This window comes from Oenanthe melanoleuca, chromosome 20 (genome assembly GCF_029582105.1).
Source record: "Oenanthe melanoleuca isolate GR-GAL-2019-014 chromosome 20, OMel1.0, whole genome shotgun sequence".
Classification (NCBI taxonomy): domain Eukaryota; kingdom Metazoa; phylum Chordata; class Aves; order Passeriformes; family Muscicapidae; genus Oenanthe; species Oenanthe melanoleuca.
The window spans coordinates 8934546-8950269 of NC_079353.1; the positions used below are offsets into that span (position 1 = coordinate 8934546).

The following is a 15724-nucleotide window of genomic DNA, read 5'->3' on the forward strand; positions in this document are numbered from 1 at the left end:
CAAATTTATAATAATTTGGAGGGAGGGGGTTTACATTCTCCATTTCAAAGAGAAACTTCAGCCTTTATTGGCAGACACCTGTCCTTCAAACCAAGACAAGAGCCTGGAGCTCCCCGTGCTCCACAGAGGAGCGTGGCCCCACTTGGGGAAGCTGGAGCCAATGCTAAGGTCATCTGGCTTTGCTTTGCACACTGCTGAGATCTTTCTCGGGTTTATTTTCATATACAGATCCCCAGAATGCAGAGACAGGCAGGAAAGTGAGAGCTGAAAGCAAACAGGAAAAAGGCAGGTTCTCTTCATTTCTATTTTTAACACTGCAAACAACATTAGTGTCATTATATTTAGGAAAAAAAATATTCAGAGTGTTTCCTGCCTCCCCTTTCAATACCTTCAGCTATTTCCTTGCAGATGTTGCCAGGGGCCGGGGCTCAGAGGCAAGAGGAGCAAGGCTGGGCTCTCACCCTGCAGGCAAGTCCTGGGAGAGGAAATTTGGCTCAAAGCAGGTGCCTGTGGTCCTGCATGGGAACAAGGAGGACAATCAGGCTGTGGAGGATGTGTCCAGGTGCAAGCAGAAGCTGTGTGACAATGCAGGACCTTCGAGCTGCCTCTCTGTGGGCTGTAGCAGCTTTGGTGCCATGACAGGAGACACAAGGTGAGTGTGATGCAGGGGGAGGCACAGCAGCACTGTGAGGTCAGGGTGATGGGGGCAGGCTGCAGCAGCCAGGGCTGGAGGGATGCTCTGCCTTGCTGCAGGAGCCCTGGGCTGAGCAGAACATCCCCGGAACAAGCTCTGCAAGAGCCTCTGCACTGTCCCTTGTCCACTCACATGTGCCAGCCTGGCTGGGCTTGTCCTGCACAGCTCAGAGGATCTTACTCTGCTCCACAGCCCTCAGCTCATTGCCTCAAACTCTAGGACTGGGTTTGCCAAATGTTTGTGCTGAATCTTCCCACAGATGATCCAGAGCAGCATTTCTGGGGGGCAGGCCAGCAGGACGGCTTTGCCTGCATGAGGGGCAGACCACAGCTCAGCAGGACCATGAAATGCAAGGAAAACCAGGATTTGAATGTGGTCAGCTTCTGGCAGGGAAGAGGACAGCCAAACACCAGGGAAATGCTCTCCTAACACCGACCATGCTGTGCTACATTGTTCTCCAGCAAAATCACAGAGCAACGGTTCTCCATGTGGCCTAGGGAGCTCTCTGTCCCAAGAGGGATGTGCAGATAGTGTTGGGAAAGTATCACGGACAGCATACACAGCAGTGGAATCACCTCAAACCATTCTCTGCAGCCAGGGTCAGTAGGCAGGGCAGAGCAGCAGCCTGGCTGCCCCATGCACACACTGCCCTCCACTCTCCAATTGCTGCCCTGGTGACAGGGGTTCCATGTTTTCCTTCCTGGAGCTTGGTTCATGAGAGGAATTGCCTTGTAAGATGCTCCTCTGGGGCTCCTGCTGACTCCAAATTGGCTGGGAGCAGCTCCTGAGACAAGCCAAGCCATAGTCTAGCTGCCATCACCAGCCTTGGATAAATAGATACAGATGGCCACATTAGTCAAACATTCCCTTTCTCTATGTCTCTCCCCAAAACCCTGCAACAGGTGAAAACCCGCCCCAAAGGGTCTTGATTTGAAAGTACAGGAAAGATGCCTTGCAATTCCCAGTCCAGCCCAGCCCAGCCCGTCTTCCTGGGGAGCAGCAGGACAAAACCAAGGCTGTAATAGCTGTTCTTTCCTTTCCTCCCCATGTCAGAGAAACCACCAGTTCATGGGAGACCTTCATGCCCCAGGGCACCTTTTCCCCAGCCTCAGCTCACTTTCACAGGGGAAAATTCCTACCACCTTCATATGGCCATAGGCATCATTCCTGGGGACTTGCTGCAGGGCATCTTCGAATCACAGGATGGTTTGAGATGAAAGGGATCTTAAAGACCATCATCTAAACACACCTGGCAGGGCCAGGGACACCTTTCAGCAATTTTCTCAAAGCCCCATCTAACCTGGCCTTGCTCTCCAGGGATCTCCCAGGCCCATCCCAATCTGCTCCTGTTCCCTCAGACACAGCCCTGCCTCAGCAGGAGCTCCAACCCCCTGTAGACTGGTGGCACAGCTGAGGTTCAGGCAGCAGGAGGTCTGAGGACACTGTCCTGTTCAGTGTCCCCATGGTCCTGCAGCTCTCCACTGCCTCCTCAGTGCCCACACAGAGCCCCTGCCTGGGCTGTGCTGGGTGCCAGCCACCCAGAACCTCCCCACACTTATTGGTGGGGGGGGTGGGACGATGACACCCTAAGCCTGTAAAAGGACAATCTGTGCTGTTGCTTTGTGGTCAGAGCACAGAAGAAGCCCAGCCAAGCAGCCTGGTTGCTTTGATTTAGGACTGCATGATGTAGTCCCCTCCCTGTTCCTTTGGGGGGATTCTCATTGGGGGGCTACCAGTTAGCAATTAGCAAATCACTGCTCTCCCACCTCCCACAGCATCAGGTCACCCTGCCCTGGGCAGCCTAACAGCCAGGGGAGAGAACACCCAGCCAAACACCTTTTACAAATCATTCTGCATAGTTCACATTTTCGGCTGGTTTATGAGCATTTTAGCTCCTCATATTGATCAGGTCTGGAGCCGAAGTAATTACATTAATCAGAAATAATTTCCCATGATTTTGAGTCATGTTTGAGCTGGTGCCCAGCTGCTCTGCTCACCCCTGTGCTCTCTGCTCCCTGGTACATGCCTTCCAGGCGACATCACTGCTTCCATGACCATAGTGAGACCCAGAGGTTTGTTTTTCTCAGCTGGATCCCACACACACTCTAAAGATTTCAGTCGTGCCTTTATTGATTTGGCTGGGGAAAGGGACAAGAGGAGGTGGTTTGTGTGAAGTTCATTCTTGGGAAATGTCTCCAGATGTCTCTGGCATCAGGTGAGGCCATAGGGAAGGGCTGGGGGCCTGGGACTCCTGCACATGGAGGCATCACTTGCTTCAGCTTGGTCAGAAGATGGAATTGGTCAAAAGCCATTGCTTTGTTCCCTGGGGTGGAATTTGGAAGTGGGACTCACCTGCAAAGCCTTTGCCAGGAGTCCTGGGGACAAGTAGCAGGTGCCCTTGGCAGCTGGCTTGGGTGGGGACCAGTCATTTGGGGTTTTCAAGTGCTGGGTGTGAAGGGTGAACTGGCAGCTCATCATCCTCCCTGCCCAGCTCCCCAGTGTGCCCAAGGTCAAAGCTGAAAGCTCCTGCAGGAGCCAGGCTCCTTCCAGTCATCAAGGACGCCGAGGAATGCCCACTTCACTGCCCTTGGGAGGGTCCCAGTCACACCCAGGGGTTTGAGAGCATCCACTGGAGACATGCCAGCTGAAGAGGGCTGTCTTTGCCCCAGGTCACTGTCCCTTCCCCAGCACTGCCCTGTCCCAGATCCTGGACTTACCAGCACCCTGAGCTGCTCCTGCTGCTGGCGAGCCAAGAGCACCCCTGGGGATGTGAAGGGCTGTGACATTTGGGAACAGACACAGCCTGTGTCACCCAAACCCCTTCCAGCACCACACGCTCCCCAGGAACAACACTAGCTGCCTCATGCAGGCATAACTTACATCCTTGAAAGCCTTCCCAGAGTGACAGAAAGCAGGACTGGAAGGGAGCACAGCCATCACCAAAACCCTCTCTAAAGCAAGCTGGCACAATTACCAGGTGAGTTTGGAGACACCTGAAAGCATCACTGGCTGCACATCAGTGAGTGCCTCCATTTGCAGCCTCTGATGCTGCAGGGGACGTGGCAGCTGTGTGAGAACACACAGACCCTCGAGCAAGACAAGAACCAAAGGAAAAACACTGTCTTTTTTAGCCTGAAACCACGAAAAAAATAGAGATAATCAAAAAGAATGAGCAATTTGATCAGGAAACATGAGTGAGCCATCCAGCTCCATGGAAAATACAAAGGGTCTGTCAGTAACCACACAAGGTCAGGATTATGTCTTGTCTGAAAGATAAAATTTCTAGAGATATTTTTTAAAAGAAGTTTATGTTTGATGTTTGATACTCTATAAAAAAATTAACTCCGAGAGGATCACAATATTGCATCTGTGATGATTTCTGGCACAGTTTTCCAGATAATAATGGTAAACCTCATCTGGCTGAAGTTTTCAAGCTATGTTTTATAAAAGTCTTATTATATTTGAGTTATCTGAATGTTTAACTTAGTGGGACAATTATGAATTGCTCTTGTCTGGACTGCAGGGGAAAAAAAAATCATACAGAAATATTGCCCAGGGTTTGATGGGTTTGATCTTTCCCTGTTGTCCCTTCACAACAGCTGATACAAGGCTGTGCTGTGCTAATGAGAAGCCTCTCAACCTGAAGGATGAGCTCTCATTACAGTTTTGGCTAAGCTAAGCCTTTTCTTGGTTGTGGTAATCTATTTACTCCTCATGTAATCCCTCAGCTCCTTCCTCTTGGCAATGTCAGACTTGGAGAGCAGAACCAGCCCCAAGCCCCATTTTTCAGTGCTTCATTCTTGTGAAACCTACCTAAAAATGTCTGGGAAATGGTGAAGGATCAAGTGTCCCCAGCAGCAGGCATGGTTCTGTCTCTCCTTTGGCAGGGGCAATGCCTGGCCACTCCCTTGCTGGCCTGGCCACCGGGACTGGGAGCTTGGAGGGGTCAGCTGGTCCCAGATGTAGCCAAGGTTCCTGATGCAGTTGCCTGGCCATCAGAAATTGGACAGCAGCCCTGAATTCTTTTCTCCCAAGTCACTTGGCCAGGCACCAGATGGTAAGTACTTTCAGTCTCTGCATCTCTGGTCTGGGGTGGAAGCAGTGACCTCAAGGTAAAAGATTGCCTGTCCCATCCTTGTCCCTTGGGGTGCCCAGTCCTCTCAGCCTAGGTCTGCTGCCCAGTTAAGATGTGAGAACCAGAGGGAATAAAAGTGCCCAGATAGGGGTGGAAATAGCCATCACCACCTCTCTCAGCTCTTGCTATTTGAAACTGGAGCCAGATTTCATTCTGGGTAGGAAACAATTCTCCCATCCTGCCAAAAGCAGAGATATTTCAAAATTTCCCAAAGCCATGGTGTTTTCCAGAAGTCTAAAGAAAAACATCCAGCAGCCACCCCAAAGTGTCTAACAGCCAAAGGGGATCTAAGGCATCTCCATTTCAGCTCAGGGCTCTTGGTTTTTTCCAAGCTGGATGTATGTCCACCTTTCTACCAGGGCTGCTCACCCTCCATGGGCAGCCCTTCTCCTCTGCAGTGGGGATTTGAGCCAGGAGTGCCCAGGAGTAAAGGGAATGTTCTTCCCACTAAGCCATGGAGCTGGGCTCACCCTAGACCCACATTTTCACACCAGGAGCCAGGACAGCCTCACTGCTCCCCGCCAGAGATGGACATCCAGGCGCTGCTCTGACTTCCTCCAGCTCTAGGGAGGGTGCTTAGCACATGGTGTAGAGTAAAGAAGGGGAGTCTTCTGCAAAAGAAAGGCATGAAGGGAGAATATGCTCGATATCCATCCCAGATGGATGCAATTTCATCTGAGCAGGGTGTGCAAATGAGAGCTTTTCTGTGTTATTCACAATGGCATGTTAGAACAGCAAACACATGAAAAATTCAGCTCTCTACAATGTAAATTCACTGGGGCAGTTCCTTCATTTCTATAGAAACAGCAAAGCTTGCCAGCGGCTAACTCAAAGGAGATGTATTCAGATCCCTGTATCAACTATGTTCTTGCACAACTGACCACAAAAAAAAAAAAAAAAAAAAAAAAAAAAAAAAAAAAAAAAAAAAAAAAAAATTATAACCCCCCCCAAAAAACCTGAAAATAATACCACGGAAAATGTGGAGTGAGACATATGGACTTAATTACTAGTTCTGAAATCACACGCATGGTACAGAACCCTTATAGGGTACATGCTCCAGAGGGGAAGGGGTATAACTGAGTATTTATAAAGTGAACTGCTAATGTGCTGTTCTGGTGCAGCTTTGCACATCACAACTGGTGCAGGGGCTGAATTCCTGTGCCAGTCTCTGCCTGCAGCCCCTGCAGTGCCAGCACTGTGACCTGGGCAGGCACATGGGACCCAGGGATGGGAGAAGGGGAGCTAAAAGCCATGTGAATCCTCTTTGGGAAGGCAGATCTTGGGACACTTTGTGGGTATCCCTCCACTGGGCACCTCCAAACCCCAGCAAGGTACCAGTGAGAATTGCCAGTGCCATGGGAAGCGTGGGCATTTTGCCAGGCAAGGGATGCTGTGTTTGGCTCCCTCTGACTGCTTGATTTGGGGGTGTTGGCTTGACTCAGGCTTGGCTCAGGCTCTCTGTCACTGCCTGAGCTCTGACAGCTTCCTGGTGATGGCAAACCATCACAGCAATGTGACTTCACTAAGGTCCCCTCTTGTTCAGAGCTAAGGAGACAGCAAAGAAAGGAGCTGACCCTACAGTCAAGACACATCAGGTTTAATGTCTCCTAGGCAGCCCTGAGCCTCAGCCTCCCCAGGTGTGCCCTGCTGTCCCCTGAGACCTCACACACAGGTCTGTCGGCTGCTCCAAGGGTCATTCATGGGAAATGAGAAGTTTTTATTTCTATTACCAGCACTGGCACCTGATTTCTAACTGGGAAATGAACTCATGGCCATTAATCAGGAGTCCCTAATAAACACAAGCCTGGAATAACTAATCGAACTGTCCCCTGTGGCCGGGTTGGATTGGCGCTTTGGCTCTCCCAAGCCACTCCCAGTAGCTGTAGCCAGTGGGAGAGCACTGGCTCTGGAGCAGAAAGTGGAACTTGAGAGGTGTCTCCAGCCTTACAATCAAACCCTCGAGCTTGTGAGCACTTGTCAGTGTGTCCTGAACCACCCTTCTCCCAGTGAGTTCAAAGCAATGTGCCATCCTCATGTCCCCTCTGCCACAGGCAGGGCTGCCAGAGCAGCTCCCTGGATCTCCAGGCATGGCCCGGGTGATGCACAAAGCTGGAGCTCTAACACACAGAGCAGCGGCTCCAGAGCTTGCATAAGTGACAACAGCCTTTGGAAAGTGTCCTGGTATTCCCACAAGCTGCCCTGACCTCCTTAGCAGCCTGGCTGCAGCTAATGAAGCACAGCCAAAGCAGAGATTTGGGGTGGTGGTGTGAGAGATCAGTCTGTGCTCCTCCCTGCTGTGCCCACCCTGCTCCATGCCCTGGCTTCCAGGCTCTGGCAAGCACGGAGCTGAAGTCAGGATTGCTGCTCATGTGACAGAGAAACTGCTTCACAAAAGCAAATCAGAAAGAAAAAAAGGCTGGAAGGAGAGATGGGTCATCACTCTTAGTTGCATGGTTTTGATGTCCTGCTTACAGCAGCCAGCACCTCCTGTGTGTTTGCCAGCACATACCTGGTATCCAGCAGCAGTTCTCCTCATGCCTGAGTGATACAGGGAGTCTGTGCACAGCCACCAGGAAGGGCAGGGGTGGAGCCAGGGAGAGCTGCAGGACATCCGGCATCCTTATGCTCAAGCCTCTCTCTTGAGCTCTGGGCTCACAAATTGTCCCCTCACATCTCATGATAAGATCTGGGGAATGGGAATATGGAGAAGTGGCTTTGTCTAGTGTAGGTGTTGAGGTGCTTAGGTTTGTCTTTCCTAAAAGCCTCACATCCTCAGTCACTGGGGACAAGAGAAAAACTTGCACAGGGCAGACTGAGAAAGCATTGGGATGCAAAGGCTGAGCATCAGCTTTCCTTCCCCAAACTTGGATATCTAGTCTTCACAATTGATTAAGATGATCATAACACTTCAGGGGCTGAATTTGCATTTGCAAGGCTTGAAATCAGCAGGGTCAGACTGCAGTCTTCTCTGCATGAGGTACACAGGACAATGCAACACCATTGGATGTGCATCCAACCACCCCGCCCCAGCAGCCTCCCCAGGTGGCCACAGTCCCTCTCAGGATGGGGATGATGTGGCAGCACCAACCACCACCACAGCAAATTAATTTCCAGCTCCTTTGGGTGACTGACCCTCTTCCCCAGCCTGCCATGGACTAGATGCAGCATTAAATACAGGGGTGGGTGTCCTGCTGCTGCCTGGTCAGGACATTGAATCCACAGCAGCAGCAGGGACAGTCCTGAAAATCCCTTCAAATCCCAGGAGGAATATACCAGCTCTGCCTGGGCAGACCTTGATCAGTAGGATAGGGCATGAAGCTTCCCTCCCAGGCTAGAAGGGAGGGAATCACCCCACCAGCCTGGATCTCCAGGGACAGCACAGCATCCCTTCCCTTCACTCCTTGTCTTGGTGGACAGCATATTCTCACCTTGAGAAGAGTGGAAATGGCAGCTGGAATGTGGGCTGGAAAAAAAAAAAAAAAGAAAGGAAAAAAAAGAAAAATCTTGAGGCTTGTCCAAACCTACTCATGTTTATATTGGAGCCTGTGAGTGACATCAGAGCAGGGAGAGTATAAACACCAGCAGGACCTACTCTGGGCTTTAAAACCTGAACACGCCACTGCCTCCAAACTGCCTAGGGGGTGATGTGCTGAAGTGGCACAGGGCAGAGCACCATGAGGCTCCAGCTGGAGAAGCAGCTCGTCTTTCTCTCCCTGCTCTGCATTCTCTCCAAGGTAAGGGAGATGGGGCAGCTTTAGCCGTGGAGCACCCGGTTCTGGCAAAGCGGGGTTCGGGAGGGACTGGCAGGAGGCTGTGCTGATGCAAGGGCAGAGGTGTTTGGGATGCAACAGCAGGGTCTGAGTGCTCCTGGGCCCGAGGCTCCGCTGAGCGAGTCCCTGGAGCACGCAGGAATGCCAGCAATGCAATGCGCTGCTCGCCGTCCCTGCGCCTCTCCGGGCTGGGCTGCTCTCAGTGTCCCCGAGCCAGCGAGCCGCAGCTGGGCGGTAGCGGCTCCTCCAGGCTCCCCCAGGCTCCTCCATCCTCACCCAGGCTCCCGAGGCAGAGGCCAAGCCACCAGCACCAGCCCTGCCATTACTCAGTTCTCCCCACTTCTTGGAACGCTCAAGCCAAGCTAGAGCCTCTGATGGGATTTGGGTTGTTGTAGAGATTTTTTTTTTTTTTTTTTTTTTCTCTTAGACTCTGTGTGAAAATATTTGCCTGTGCAGAGAACAGGAATGTTGAAAAATTTGGGGCATCTTTGCTCCGAGTTCCAATTGCTGCTTGAATCCCCATGCAGGGACGTTGTGGCAATGTCGTGCCTATTTGACTCTTTTCCCAGAAAGTTCAGATCTCTGACAGGAGTCGCATTGTCATCTAAAGACAAGTAAATTACAAGCAGGGAGAAATGGATTTATGGCTTGGCTAATCTTTCTAAAACATCAATTTGTAATAACAACCTCCTGAGAGATGAAAAATGCCCTTGGCTGCCTGGGTAAGTTGTAACAGAGCAATGATTCTTGCCCCAGGTGCTCATGAGTGCCTGGAGAATCACCAAGGACCATCGTGCTGCCAGCTCAAACCTGGCCACCACAGCCAGTCTCTAAGTCCCTGTCACATTAATAATGCTGCTCACTGTCAGAGCTAGAACAAGACTCAGATTACCCAATCCATTTTGGATATATTTTAACTCCAATTACTGGCACTGACACTTCTACAGCCCCATGAGAAGCATCTGAACTGCTGCAAATGGGGAATAGATAGAGGAGCAGTAGCTTTTCTCTTTCATCATGTCAGACCTGATGCCACAGGGAGAACCTGAAAGAAAAAGAAAAGTGGTATCTAAAACCTACATGGTCTGGCTGAACCCATCGCTCTCCTGACTCAGCAGTCACACCAGTACCTGGAGCAGGGCAGGGATGAATGTTTTGGTTGCATGTTTGCTGTGCTGCACACACTGGCCCTGCAGCCAGCAGCATGTGCATGGTGCTGAGCAGCAGGGCTGCTAGGGGGCTCACATGCACTGTCAGGCCAGTACTGGCAAAGGATTCACTTCCAAACTGCAGAGCCAACTCTCATGGCTTCATCTCTGTCTTATGTGACATGATGAGAGCTCAAGAGCTGCCTGAAAAAGCTGGTGGTGCCAGAGTGGTTGTGCAAGGATGAGCCAAGGGTACAAACATCCACCTGCCCAGGTGAACTCCCATGGGCACCTCCCTGGCAGACAACTGGCTGAGCAGGCAAGCTGGCTGAGCCCTGCCAAGGTGATTACTTAGTCTAGCCACGAGGGAAAACAGCTCCCAGTCCTTGAAAACGTGCCTGTCTCCGGGCTCCTCACCCAGTGGGTCAGCCCAGGTGAGGATGCTGCAGCCAGGGACAAGCAGAGGATGCAGCTGGAGCAGTGAGGATTGCAGTGAGGTCTGCCTGGCTTCAGATCCCCACTGCTGATGCAATGTCCTGTTTCTTGGCTTGAATGACAACTCTTAAGACTGCTAGGAGTGAGGTGCTGTGCACTCACCATGCGAATTCAGTCCCTGCAAAGCCACCTGTCCAGCTGGGCACAGCCTGCTGCCTTGGGGGCAGGCATGGGTGTGGGCAGCTTTCCATCCCTCCCTTCCTCTCTCCCACTGGGCTGCTTGGGGCTGCTGACCTCATTAAATAACCACCACTGCCTGGGAGCCTGTAGCTCCATGTGTCTTCCTCCTGTGTCTTCAGAGCAGTGGCACATTAAAGTCACCATCTTGCAGAGTGCTGTGCCTCTGAGCATCCTTGATACTCCGTGGTTTTCCCTAGGTGCCCTTTAAAGAGGATAGTAGCTTTCCAGGATGGTCTGAGATATTCCCATGGATTTGCAGAACCTCCCTCCATCAAAAATCTGCCCCCATGACTGAGACAAGATTACCGGGCTGTCCCAGTGACAAAGCAGCCAAAAACCACCTGTATGGATTCAGCTTTGCCTCCGCAGGTTTGTGCCCAGCTGTGCCGGAGACCATGCTACTGCCCCTGGGTGCCACCCCACTGTCCCCGCGGGTCCCCATTGGTCCTGGATGGGTGTGGCTGCTGCAAAATCTGTGCCCGACGCCTGGGAGAGTCCTGCGACTTCCTGCACGTGTGTGACCAGAGCCAGGGGCTCGTCTGTGACTACAGCTCAGCATCTGCAGGGACAGGAGGCACCTGCAACTGTGAGCACAGGGGTGCCCATTTTCCCTGGGGATACCCGCGCACTCCAGCACACAGCCCAGCTCCAGTCATGACCTCACATGGCTACAGGCATCCCGCAGCACCACCAGGGAAGTGTTTAGAGCTAGGAAAGCAGCTTTCCTGAGGAGGATACATGCAGCTTAGCCACGGGGCTGTGACCCATCTCCTGCCAGCTCTTGTGCTGCTTTCTGATTGGGAATTCAGGGTAGTTTCAGTGAGAATGGACAGGGGGGTCCCAGGGATGCTGCAGTCACCCAGCCAAGCCTGGAGCCTGGGAGTCCTGCAGAGAAATCTCAGATAAACTTTTCCTAGCCAGAAAGCCTGAAGGCAGGATCAGAACCAAAGGGTGGGGAGGCTCTCACAGCTTGTGAGCTGTTGCTTTGAATAAACAGAGAGATGAGGATGGGGGGGAGGTTGGGTGGTGAATATGCTGCTGCATTCCCATGTCTGCCCTGCACACCACTCAGTCACTTCTGTGGTCCCCCCACTTCAATCCCTTTTTTCAGCCCCACAGTCACCCCAGCACTATCCCTGCCATCCCCATCTCTCTGTCACTGTCCCTTACGGGCTCCCCGGCTGTCACTTGCAGTTGAAGACGATGAGGAGGGCTGCGAGGTGAACGGCCGAGTCTATCGAGATGGGGAGATTTTCCAGCCCAGCTGCAAAATTCAGTGCCACTGCTTGGACGGGGGCTTCAACTGCATCCCGCTGTGCCAGGAGGATGTTCGGCTGCCCACCCCGGACTGCCCCCACCCCCGGCGCGTGGAGATCCTGGGGAAGTGCTGCCCCGAGTGGGTCTGTGCAGCCCAGGACCAGCACCTCCTCCGGGATGCCAGAGCAGGTGAGATGCAGGCAGCTTCAGGAAGGGGATGCCCACGCCAGTCTCTGGAGATGGCCCCTTCCCCCCCCTTCTCAGAAGGAGACACCTCGCACGTTTATCTGCCGCCCAGGGATGTGCCTGCAGCACCACAGGGAACTGCACAGCACCTACTCCAACCATCCTTTTCCCCCCCTCGTGTCGTTTCTTGCAGTCCCCGGGGCAGTGTCCCCGCTGCTGCGACACCCCTGCCAGGAGTGGGGCACGGAGTGGAGCGCCTGCTCCGCCACCTGCGGGCTGGGCTTTGCCACCCGCGTGTCCAACCAGAACCGCTACTGCCGGCTGGAGAGCCAGAGGCGGCTTTGCATGCTCCGACTCTGCCCGGCCCTGCCGGCAGCGTTCCCCGCGGTGAGTCTGGGCTGGGGGAGCTGCTGCCCCCGGGCACCGCGTCTGAGTGACCAAGGGAAGTGCCCCACATGCCTCCGGGCCCCCATCAGCCCCCCTCAGCCGTGAGCTGACCGTGTCTCAGGAACACGTGAACATCCCCTGAAACTGTGCTTGGGAAACAGCCGATGGCAGGTGCAGAGCAGAATGTTGGGGTCTCTGAATGTCTGAATCCAAGAGCACTGTGGATCTCACACAGGCAAGCTCCGGCTGCCCCTATGGCCAGAGATGGATTTGCAGCTCCTGCCGGGCTCCCTGGGCATAGCCGGGAGGTGGCTCTGCCACCCGTTTATCAGCCTGACACAACCCCAGTGTGGACATAGTGCTAACCTGCCTTTCTGGCATGAAGGTGGCACTTTCTGGCCACTTCTTTCCCCCTGTATTGTCACTGCCATGTGGCTCTGCTCCCCAGCTGTGGGGACACACCACCACCCCTCTCCATCTCCCCACTGATCCCCATTCTGCCTTTCCAGAGGGGAAGAGGAGCTCGTTTGTAGCTGTGCCCACCCCGGATTCACCCTGGAGCCAATGCCTCATCCTAGCAAAGAGTCTGGCACAAACCCATGGCACTGTGGTTATGGTGAAGATGGAGGATGTTTCCATTGGGAAAACAGAGACGAAATTATCAACTTTGGCTGCAAATGAGGCTGGGAACAAGAGAACAAGATCCCAGTGTCACCAATCATCTGCCTCCTTTGTACACCCCAGCCCTCTGCCCCAGGCAGAGTTACTGGGCAGCATTCCGAGTTCCTTAGGCTGAATGAAACGGGGAAATTCTGCTCCAAGCATAAACACACCTGAGAAACCAGGAATTGGTCCTTTCCTGGATCAGTGGGGCTTCTGAAGGGGTCATGCTGCTTCTCTGCCACATCATGCAGCTCTGCTTTGCAGGGACTTCAAGAGAGACCATGTCCAGCACCTGGAAGCCAAAATCCCTGGAAGGAAGCTTCATACCCAGCCCACAGGGAGGGAGCTGGTCATCAAGCTGCACCCCATGAATCACTGCCACACCAGGCTGAGCTGCTGGACCACGCAGGAGCTCAGCCAGTCCATGGTACCCCCTGCAACCCAGCAGCCTCCTTCCCGGGCATGGGCAGGCTGCTCCTGATGGCAGCTCTAATTCACCTTCCCCTCATCCCTCCAGAATAAACACGAGCCTTCCCGCTCTGCCTGGCCTCCTCCTCTCCAAAGCGCTGATGGTTTGGCAGGGCTTCGGCCAGCGAAGAGCTCAGACAGCGAAGACTCCGCCCGGCGCACCAGACATACCGCCCGCCATCCAAGCACAATTCCCCGCGAGCCGGGGACAGGGGAAAGCGGGAAAAAGGCAAAACAAATCGCAAAGATGAGTCGGTGCCGCCTCCCGACGGGCTGGAGCTGCTCCAGCCATGCAGGAGAGCTGCTCTGGCTGTACTTTCCCGCAGTAAAAAGTCCTTCTTGGTGATGGGAAGTGAAACCCAAATGCCCTCTAACGGCCTCGCACAGATGTGCAGAGGGAACGCGCGTTCCACCGCGGGAAGGGAGGCTGGAAGGAGCTGTGGCGTGTCCAGGTGAGAGATGGACTTAGATGCGTATTTCTGGAACTAAAAATAAAGATGTGCTCATCCAGGTGCGGAGCTTGTCTTTGCAGGGTGAGCCCAGTGCTACTGTTCAAGACCAGCTCGGTGGATGCAGGAAAGTCCTGGTACAGGGTGGGGCAGCTTGAGGCACCTCAATTCAGGCTGCTTAGACTGACCTAAGAGAAGGAAAAAGAAAAAAAAAAAAAGTGAATTAAAACACTGAACATATTATTAAAGTTTATTATATCCTGGTTTAAACCCTTCACTCTTACCCAGCCATAAGCTCTGCTGCTGGCACAGCCCTGGCCATAGCAGTGCCCAGGTCTCCAGTGTTGGGATGGGTAGGAAGCAAGGCAGGGCATGGCACTACTGCACTGCTGCTGCACCTGCAGCCACAGGCACAGCCTCCTCTCAGCCTCCCAAAAAATCAATGCCCAAACTCCCCTCCAGCTCATCCCTCCTACTGCCAGGCCCACACTTCCCCTAGTTCCCCCAGACTGGGATTTCCCCAGCATGATGCAAACACCATCACCAGCTGACTACTGGCCAGGGCAGATCTGGAGGTGAAGGGGCAAAAGGCTGCATGGCAGGGGAGCTACTCTCTCCAGCCCAAGGAAAAGCCTCCCCAGCAGCAGCAGAAAAGGCAGCAGGGCCAAGGCAACTCACCCACTCTCTCAAGCCTTGCAGGAACTGAAAATAAAATGAAAGTCAAGGATGTGGTTCAGTCACCTCTTGGGGGGAAAAATAAAAAGAGAAAGAAAAAAAGAAGCCTCACTGCTCTCGCAGTAAAACATTGCCTACAAAGAGAATTATTTACTGCAATCATCTGGTGCTCAGCCTGAATACAAATCATTAATTCTGTTTGATACAGGCACATGGTGAATCTCCCGCAGACAGCAAATCACAGAACAAACAGCTTTGGTTGACTTTTCTAGTTCTCTGGGGGCCATGCCAAACAAGTGGTGACCTAAAGCTCATGGAGACTTCAAAACTACCAGGTTTTTTGATTGACATGGATAAAGCATGTTGTGGGTACTGAAAATCCTGGTTTTAAGCCAGTTCTTGTTTTGAGCATGTTGGGACTCAGCCACCAAGACCAGGTGAGCTGCCAGGGCTGTCACACACTCCCAGATCCTGCAAAGCCACCTCTGGGTGATGGTAAAAATCAGAAGCTTACTTTTCAGACAGCAACATGCAATTCCAATCTCAAACAAATGACTCAACATACCTCTGCTATAATTATCTTTTTTTTCCCCTGCAGAATGTTTCCCTGATTCACTAAGCATCTAAATAATGAATTAATGATTCCAATTAAATCAGAGTTATTTTTTCCTATGAATACAGGGAAATCAGCTCTTGCAATTTGATTGCCAGTCTTGCAATATTTCCCTCTAAAGCCCTGCTACCCTGGAAACATGGTTATTTGAGGCTCTGACGCAGGGTCCTGGCTTTGCCTGCTCATGTGGGGCAACAGAGAAATATTCCTTGGCAGATAATGTGCCAAACCAAAAGAAATTTCACTCCTGTCCTCAAGGCACAAGGCCACATCTGCACTCAGCCTGGGATCTGCCATCCACACTCCTGAGCCAGAGATGAGCAGCAGATCACAGCTCATTTCTGTGCCAGCACATGCAGCAGCTGAAGGAAAACTATCATACTGGATGAGTAAACAACATGCATCAGAATTTCTTTTCCAAGCCATTCTCATAAGTAATGATTTTTAAATGCATAGAGTTGGGTGAGAGAGGGCTAGATGAGCCCCTTATTAAAGTAAAACATTTCCAGAAACTGAGCACAGGAATGCAGTGTTCAATTGGAAAAAATAAAAATAAAAAAAAAATTTAAGTGCATCAAATGGGTTTTTTATTTTTCCTGGAATC

At 52.3% G+C, this 15724-nt stretch overlaps 1 protein-coding gene across 2 annotated transcripts; it reads left to right on the forward strand.

Annotated features, from left to right (window-relative positions):
• The first annotated feature begins 8324 nt into the window (after positions 1–8324).
• Positions 8325–14843, forward strand: CCN5 (cellular communication network factor 5). Of its 2 annotated transcripts, XM_056507808.1 has the most exons (5): positions 8325–8563; positions 10792–11008; positions 11617–11868; positions 12059–12252; positions 12762–14843. In XM_056507808.1, exons 1-5 carry the CDS (start codon positions 8504–8506, stop codon positions 12783–12785), a joined length of 747 nt encoding a protein of 248 aa, XP_056363783.1. In that variant the 5' UTR covers positions 8325–8503; the 3' UTR covers positions 12786–14843. The 2 variants fall into 2 exon arrangements, with proteins under 2 accessions (XP_056363783.1, XP_056363782.1); XM_056507807.1 differs by lacking the exon at positions 12059–12252 and having other exon boundaries at positions 8330–8563.
• Positions 14844–15724: the final 881 nt, after the last annotated feature.